Consider the following 9138-nt stretch of genomic DNA (forward strand, 5'->3'; position numbering starts at 1 on the left):
TCCGAAACGTCGTGATTTATTATTTTATTTCTAGAATTTTTATTATTTATTTTTTACCTACGTGACTTTTATACTCTTAGGTTTTTTCGGTAAAGTCACGTAGGTAAAAAGTAAAAAATAAATAATAAAAATAACTTTACCGAAAAAACCAGTGGAGGATTTTCCTCTCCCCGCCCCTCTCCCATCACGCACCCCTCCCCTCATCTCGCCCTTCCCCTTATCGCACCAGGCCCCTCCCCCCGCCCCTTGCCCTGCACTCGCCCCTCCCCTCAGCTCGCCCCTCCCCCTTATCGCACCAGGTCCCTCCCCCCGCTTCTTGCCCAGCACTCGCCCCTCCCCTCAGCTCGCCCCTCCCCCTTATCGCACCAGGTCCCTCCCCCCGCCCCTTGCCCAGCACTCGCCCCTCCCCTCAGCTCGCCCCTCCCACTTTTCGTACCACGCCCCTCCCCCGCAGGACGGAGGGGTGGGGGGAAAAGAAGCACCCCCCAAAAAATAAGTCACGTGATGCGTCCCAAGCCAATGGGGAACCCCGCAAGGCGGAAGTAGACGTGGGAACGAGGCAGGAAGCGGTTGTGACGTCACCACACGTGCTCTCCCCCTCACACGAGGGACGCAGCAGCAGCGAGCATGGGCCCCGGAGGCCACATCAACAGGCCTCGCATGGTGAGGGGCGAGAGGGCGACGATAGAGGGCACCTGTGAGGGAGAGCGCGAGTGTGCATGAGCGAGTTTTCTTGTGAAAACGTGAGAGGGAATGTGTGTTGGTATGTTGAACGTATTTCGCACCGTACGCAAGCCAAGGCGAGGGAGTGAGAGCGAAAGCGTGTGCGAGAGGGCCTTAGTGAGTTTGTGTGGGCAGCGCTAGTGTGGTGGTGAGCGCACTGCGCTGCAAACCCGACGACCCGAGTTCGATTCCTCCTCACGACCAATAACAGTGACGAATGTGTGAATAGGTCCTGGGGTTCCCTTGTGAGATTATATATCAGCTCTGGGGAGAATTTAAAGGCTGCCGATCCTGGACTTGGCCTCGTGCGCCGCGTCGGTCTAAATCGCTGCTCACTAACGGAACCTGCCCCAACAAGCCGGTGGTGGGGAGCGGTAGCGTAGCAGTTAGCGCGCTGCGCCACGAACCCGAGTTCGATTGCCGCTCAACACCAGTGACGATTATTTGAGCCGGTTCTGGGCCTCCCCTATGTCGACTGGGCCTTAGATAAGTACCTGGTGCGTTGTGTAAACATCGCCACTCGGGAGACAAAGGCTGCCGGGCTTGGTTCTGGCCATCCACCCCCTCGTGTGCCGTGCCAGCCTTCATACCAGCTACTCGCTAACAACACTTGCTGCCAACAGTCTGCTATAGGCTATACGGGGGATCTTTGCCTCTTTTTTGCCAGTCAAGGCACTGACGCCGGTACATGTTGGTTGTCTTGCAGGAAGTGAGGAAGAGCGTCGTCAGGCTGCGGCGAACTCTCAAAAGGGATCGACTGTTCAACAAGAAAGCCCGCGCCGCGGCGGTCGCACTCACGCAGCCTGCCCGGTACGGCGGCGTGCGCAGTGACGCCGCAGCGCCACTGCCGCGGTGGACAGCGACGCGGTGGCGACTCCAGTCATCGCAGCGCGGCGTGCGCGCGATGTGTAAACAGATGATACACGTAGTTTGACGATGTTAGCAAATCGCTAAATAGGCCACGGCTTCCTTGCAATATGAACTCTGTGCGGCGTTTGAATTGCCTAGCTGGAGATAGAATCGTGGAGCTACAGGGAAAAACAAAGTGAAACGCATCTCCGTCCGAAAATCGCGATCCCTGTGAATGGGTGTGGGCTAACGCCGAGCTGCAGGGAAATGCAGAGCTAAGCTTTATTTATCTTCTTGGTTCTTTCGGTAAAGTCACGTAAAGGGAAATAATAAAATAAAATATAATAAAATAATTATCACGACGTTTCGGCCACAACGCAAGCAGCCGTCAGGTGAAGAACAGGTCTGTCGGAAAGACAGCGTCTGAATGAGTGGGTGGGGGAATGAGTATTGTTTTATTTATTATTTTATTATTTCCCTTCTACGTGACTTTACCGAAGGAACCAAGAAGATGAATCCCTGCAGTCACGAAAGCTTTAAATCGAAAAAAGCTTTATTTACTTTGCAATTATATATTATGTTTGCATCAGCATAAACTAATGCTGATGTGATTTGTGTCATCGAGAAGAATTTTGAAATTCAAGTAAAAAAAAGTAAAAATCCTTTGCCATAGACCTCAATGGTAGATTGGGACAATTTATCTCTAAGAAACACTCGTAACCTTTAAAGTCTGTGAACTTATCGCGGATTAATCGAGTCGCGTGGCTCCTTCGTCCGATAAACATCGTCATATGGAGCCCACATATGATCGCGCATTTTCTATATATGGAAAGATTTGCATGTCATGCTATTGATCGTAAAGTTTTTTTTCTCCAAATACCACTGCAACTACTTTCAACTCTTAATTAACTGAGCTTTGGAAATTTCCTTAAAGTCTTACATATAGTGTCAGAGTTGAGATTATCCATAAAAAAAAGTCTGGGTTCTGCTCACCTGTCTTAACTAGTAGGGATGCGATCACCAATGTTGAATGCATTGTTACAATTTAAGACCACAATTTAATTCAAGAATCAAAATCTTCATCTCCTTTTTGCCATGTTTACTTGGTACAACTTATCTTCATTAGCCTACATATAACAACACATGCATACAATAATCGTAAATCAAAACATTGATTCTTATATGTATGTACACTGAGCCTTAAATGATCATCTGTATCCTTACTCCATTATTTTAAATAATCCCAACTACCTTTGTAATGAGACTATGAATTGAAGCAAATATTATATTCAGTTACATTATCGGGTGTTTGCCACTTGTGGCAGAGGTTCTAGTGGGCCACCCTGGTTATCTGTAGATGTACTAACCATTAAATATGTGCCGTCTGCTTTACATAAGAGGTTAAAGAACCTGTAATTTGAAAAGAGATTTATATTATGTGCTGTGGTCATGGTCAGTTTTCCAAATTTGAAAAATTACCTGCAAAATTTGCAATGAGGCATACACATGGCACCACGGCCCCCTACTGTGAAACCACTGCTATGTATGTTAAACATAGCACCTTCGTCAATAGCCTTGCTCCATTTGAATAGCATGATCACCAAACATACCAAATTATTATTCCCTTGTGATTTATAGGAAATTATTTACATCGACTGCATCACTTTAGTAATTGTTTTGAATTGCAGCACCATGCCATTCACGGAACCCTGAGACGTGTCACAAAGCAGGTGTTCGCACAATGTACAAGTACTAAACATTATTACATTGTCTAATCCTGGAGCATATGGGATAGGTTGTATTAAAAACTGATGAGTTTTGTTAGTATTTATGCTGCACTGCAATTGCGCCAAGCCAGGGAGCAAGCAGCTTTATCACTTGATGAATGTGGTGGTCCAAATTGATGGACCGCCACTAATCCTTGGACCTCTGCTAATCCTTGAATCAACGCTAAGCCCTTGTTAGCAGACACGGTCTTCAACAATGTGCGTCATCGTCTGTGTTTCAGGCCTCCCAAGGAAACGCCTGTTTCTGGCAAAAGACGAAGAAAGCAGCTGAAGAGGCTGCGTCACATTCAGAGGGAGCAGAACACCATGCAGGGTGCGGACTTGTTTTATGTAGTTTTTTTACATAAATGCTGAGCACAGGCGAAAGGCGTCTAAACGGCCAGAACACATAGCACTATCAGTTTCTTGAATGTAGCAAGGTTAAAAGAGGGAGGGAATTCCAAAGTGTGGAGCAGTGTGAGGGAAGAAGCAGAAATATAAGTTTGTTGACCTGCCGTTTGGTGGCTAAACACTGGGGATGAGAATAAATGGTCTGGTAGACATAGGTGGAGAAATTGAAGAATTACGTTTATGGCACAATAATCATGGTAGTAGGGATAGAACAGTGATTAAGTGACTGATTGCAGGTGAGTACTTAATTATCAAGGCTGTGCAGCATCTGATGGATACGTGGTTGTACCGGGTGTGGTAGTGTAGCGGTTAGCATGCTGTGCTGTGAACCTGGCGACCTGAGTTCGATACTCACTCATGGTCAACGCCAGTGACGATTATCTGAACTAGTCTGGGCCTCCCCTAGGTTGACTCAGCCTCATGAGTACCTGTAGTGCTGTGTAGTAAACAACACCACTGGGGAGACGAAGGCAGCTGGGCATGGTGCTGGCCACCCACCACCTCGTGAGCCATGCCGGCCTTCATAGGCGCTCGCTACCAGCAATTGCTACTACAGTCTGTTAATGCTATACGCTGAAAGGAGTTGAATGCAGGGAAGCATTACAGGATGGGAATTATGGGCAGGATATGAGCAGCTTGTGTTTCGATTTCAGGTTGCGTTTGTGCTTTGTGGAATGTGAGGTTTGTGTGTGAATCTGGCTCGACCTGGGCATGTCTTAAGGTTATAAAGCAGGGTTAACCTTGATCCAATCGCAAATAAATAGTTAAATCATAGCTTAGTATGTGTGCTTTTTTAAACTCAGAAATATTGCACAAGTCTATTCAAATTAATAACTGTAAACTCCTGAAGCATTTTCCAAGAATATTTAAATGTAATATTTAATGGCACACATCGAGGGGACGTCAACCGAGGAGATGGAGCAATGAGATCAGTTCATGCGTGGGTGCTGGGTGGATTATTACATTTTCAGGGTCATGTAAGGTGGCACCGGCTTGGGGAGGTCTTCAACCAACAGTGGATTGATCATGGCTGCTGATGATGATTTTTTGACCTGGTACGAAATGTATTGTATTACCCAATAGGTAAGATGGACAATAGCATGTTTAGTTATTTGGAATCTGTACACTTGACTTAGTTTTTTTATCACAGTAAAAGAATTAAGAGTTGTTCAGCACAAGGCTTGAGAATGCCTATCATGCTACCTGGCTGTACTGAGAAAACGGATGGCACAGCAGCCAATATTGCAGTGGCGATTGCCGGTGACACTGATTGTGATGCCTGTGCTCCTGTGCCTGTGCCTTCCAGTGGAGACAGAGCCCCAGCCATCGCTACTTGGTGAACAGCTGTCGGAGAAGAGCGCCACCTCCTCGCGGCGCAAGAGGAAGCAGAAACAGCAGCAGCCAGCTGATGTGGAGATGACAGAAAACACAGCTGTTGTAGTTTAGTCAATTCATTGTTAATAAATAAATGAAATATATAATAATCTCGCTTTTGTATTTCTTTAAAGAGAAACCTGTATCAAAAGACGAATATTTGTGTATGAAGATGAGGCTTGTATACAACCAACTCCTAACAAGGATGCAAGGGAAGCAGGGGGAGGAGGCAATGGGGGTGGTTTTCTCCCCTCAGGAGACCCAGAATAGCGGTGTTTGTTATTGATGACAGAAAATACATTGAATGATTTTAATTTTGTTGGACCCTAAAAAAGCCCCTCGGGAAGTTTCTAGATCAGCAAGGACATGAGTGCAACCCCATGCCGCCTCTGCTCCCCTGTAAACAATTACAACTTCTTTCGCACCGTACGTAATTGGGGGATTTTATTAAACCACTTTTGATCTGCATTGGTTTTGTTTCTCAATCGTGCTTTATTTGATCATATATTTACTTTGCAAGAAAAAAATCTTTTTGGATTTAAAAATTATTTTAAAAATATCGTGTTTTGCGAAATAAATAAGTTTGCACAATGGACTTGCAACCCATAGATCATCGTCCTATTCCAACTCCCAGCACAGCAGTTGACACTGGGAATAGTTTATTAACCCCCCAACTCTGTCCATGCAACAAGTATGAATGGGTACACCACTCGATCGGTAGGTTCCACTTGTACGTATGCTTGCGATTGGCACAGTGGGGTAAAGTGTGGGTACACCTACATTTTCGAGGCATCTGATCAACGTGGGATAGTCCACCGACTCGCTTAAGTCTGGCGTTTTGCCAGAAGTGGCAAAGCAATTGCAAGGCTGCACCTTTACCTTTGTAAGGGGATGTCTGAGCCATCCACACGCACTTGCACCGCAGACATGCAATCATTCAACAGCGCAAACACCAATCACACGGGAATGCACTCGACGGGGGTCAAGGGTTAAGGGGCGCTGACGTCACGGACTCTGCGTGCGAGGCGGAGATGGAGGGTTTAAATGGGGCTGTTAAGCGCGTGTTCGGGGTTGGTTTTCGGAACAAGTATGGCTGTGGTTGAATAAATTAGTGCGTAGCCAGTTTCTGACTCCTCTTCACCTTTTTGAATCGCTTCTGAGATTCTCCCACCAGATTTAGAAGACATGAGTCTGGATTCGCCATAAAAGTAACGTAAAATAGTTTTGACAATCGTTCATTTAACACTTAGTTCAGGCAACCTCAAGTGACACAAGGTGTGTCGTTATTGCCAAGAGCCAATAATGTCGGCATGAAAAACCAATGAGCGTCGCCGTAAACGAGTGGAACTTTGCATTTGTAACTGTAAACCGCTGGTAGTCTTTCAGAGGCAAGTGAATGAAATGTAGAGATACAATGTCAGTACGGCAATTCATTGCTACAAATTTTTGGATTACTGCAAAAGTAACGTCTAGCAATATTGGATGTCAATTTTAATATACTCATAAGCGCACAACTTTATCTTTTACTAGCGGAAGTACCCGGCTTTGCCCGGGTGAAAAATATATTTCTTAAAAACCTTACATATATATACACAGATACTAAGGTATTGTCAAAGCCCGGTGGGCTGTTTGTACATTTCTCCACCAACAAATATATAAGAGGCTTTCACAAGTCCAAAAAGTTGTAGAAAGTGTGGGGTAAATAGTTGATGTCAAAATGTTTCCGAAAATTGTGGTCTCCCCCCCCCCCCTCAAAAAATATCTTTACCCCTCGTAGGTATATATACTAACAACACCTTACATACAACAGAGGAAGTGGTATCTATTGACTCTGTAGTAGTATCTACTGACTGTACCGTAGTATCTACTGAGCCAGTAGTAGCTACTGACTGTGTAGTAGTATTTAGTGACTGTAATAACTACTGACCATAGTAGTATTTACTGGGCCTACAGTAGTATCTACCGACTATATACTCGTAACGACTAACTGTATAGTATCTGCTGACTCTATAGTTGTATCCACTGACTATAGTAGTAACTACAAAATCTATAGCAGTATCTACTCACTCTATAATAGTATCTACTGACTCTAGTAGCTACTCACCGTAGCAGTATGTACTGACTGTATAGTAGTATATACTGACTGTAGCAGTATTGACTGACTGTAGTGGTATATACTGACTGTTTTAGTATTTACTATAGCGGTATCTACCAACTCGATAGCAGTATCTACTATCACTACAGCAGTGTATACCGACTGAGGTCGTACCTGCTATCACTACAGCAGTGCATACTGCTGTGTTGGTACCTGCTATGATTACAGCAGTGCATACTGCTGTGGTGGTATCTGCTATGATGAGAGGAGTACATATTGTGGTGGTGGTACCTGGTATGATAACAGCAGTGCATATTGACTGTACTCATCATTCACCCTCACCATTCACCACTCACAACTCACCCTCAACACTCACCCTCACCACTCACCGTCACCACTCACCCTCACTACTCACCACTCATCCTCACCAATCACACCCTCAACAATCACCACTCACCACTCACCCTCACCACTCACCCTCACAACAACCACTCACCCTCACTGCTCAGCACTCACCCTCACTACTCACCCTCACCACTCACCACTCATCCTCACCAATCACACCCTCACCAATCACCACTCACCCTCACCACTTGCCACTCACCCTCACCACTCACCCTCACCATTCACCCTCACCACTCTCACTCACCACTCTCCCTCACCACTCACCAGTCACGCTCACCACTCACCCTCACCACTCACCCTCAACACTCACCCTCACCTCTCACCACTCACCCTCACCACTCACCCTCAACACTCACCCTCAACACTCACCCTCACCTCTCACCACTCACCCTCACCACTCACCCTCACCACTCACCCTGACCACTCACCACTCATCCTCACCAATCACACCCTCACCAATCACCACTCACCCTAACTGCTCACCCTCACTGCTCACCCTCAACACTCACCCTCACCACTCACCCTCACCATTCACCACTCACGCTCACCCTCACCACACACCCCTCACTAATCACCACTCACAACCGCCACTCACCCTCACCACTCACCCCTCATCCTCACCAATCACACCCTCAACAATCACCACTCACCCTCACCACTCACCACTCACCCTCAACACTCACCCTCACCACTCACCGTCACCACTCACCCTCACTACTCACCACTCATCCTCACCAATCACACCCTCAACAATCACCACTCACCCTCACCACTCACCCTCACCACTCACTCTCACCACTCACCACTCACCCTCACAACAACCACTCACCCTCACCGCTCAGCACTCACCCTCACTACTCACCCTCACCACTCACCACTAATCCTCACCAATCACACCCTCACCACTCACCCTCACAACAACCACTCACCCTCACCACTCACCACTCACCCTCACCATTCACCCTCACCACTCTCCCTCACCAGTCACGCTCACCACTCACCCTCACTACTCACCACTCACCCTCAACACTCACCCTCACCTCTCACCACTCACCCTCACCACTCACCCTCACCACTCACCCTCACCACTCACCAATCACACCCTCAACAATCACCACTCACCCTCACCACTCACGCTCAACACTCACCCTCACCACTCATGCTCACCACTAACCCTCACCACTCACCCTCACCACTCACTAATCACCTCTCACAACCGTCACTCACCACTCACTCTTACCACTCACCCTCATCACTCACCCTCACCACTCACCCTCACAACAACCACTCACCCTCACTACTCATCCTCACCAATCGCACCCTCACCAATCACCACTCACCCTCACTGCTCACCCTCACCGCTCACCACTCAACCTCACCCTCACCACTCACGCTCACCCTCACCACTCACCCCTCACTAATCACCACTCACAACTGCCACTCACCCTCCCCACTCACCCTCACCACTCACCCTCACCAATCACCCTCACCACTCACCCTCACCATTCACCCTCA

General features: G+C 47.2%; 1 protein-coding gene across 2 annotated transcripts; it reads left to right on the top strand.

The window, feature by feature from the left end:
* Window positions 1-530: 530 nt before the first annotated feature.
* On the top strand, window positions 531-5591 carry C30H11orf98 (chromosome 30 C11orf98 homolog). 2 transcript variants are annotated; one of them, XM_061563131.1, is made up of 4 exons: window positions 531-663; window positions 1430-1590; window positions 3581-3672; window positions 5056-5591. In XM_061563131.1, the coding sequence occupies exons 1-4, from the start codon at window positions 628-630 to the stop codon at window positions 5193-5195; spliced, it is 429 nt and encodes a 142-aa protein (XP_061419115.1). In that variant the 5' UTR covers window positions 531-627; the 3' UTR covers window positions 5196-5591. The 2 variants fall into 2 exon arrangements, with proteins under 2 accessions (XP_061419115.1, XP_061419116.1); XM_061563132.1 differs by having other exon boundaries at window positions 1430-1533.
* Window positions 5592-9138: the final 3547 nt, after the last annotated feature.

The sequence above is a fragment of the Lethenteron reissneri genome, chromosome 30 (assembly GCF_015708825.2).
Source record: "Lethenteron reissneri isolate LAM-NWPU_2019-01 chromosome 30, ASM1570882v1, whole genome shotgun sequence".
Classification (NCBI taxonomy): domain Eukaryota; kingdom Metazoa; phylum Chordata; class Hyperoartia; order Petromyzontiformes; family Petromyzontidae; genus Lethenteron; species Lethenteron reissneri.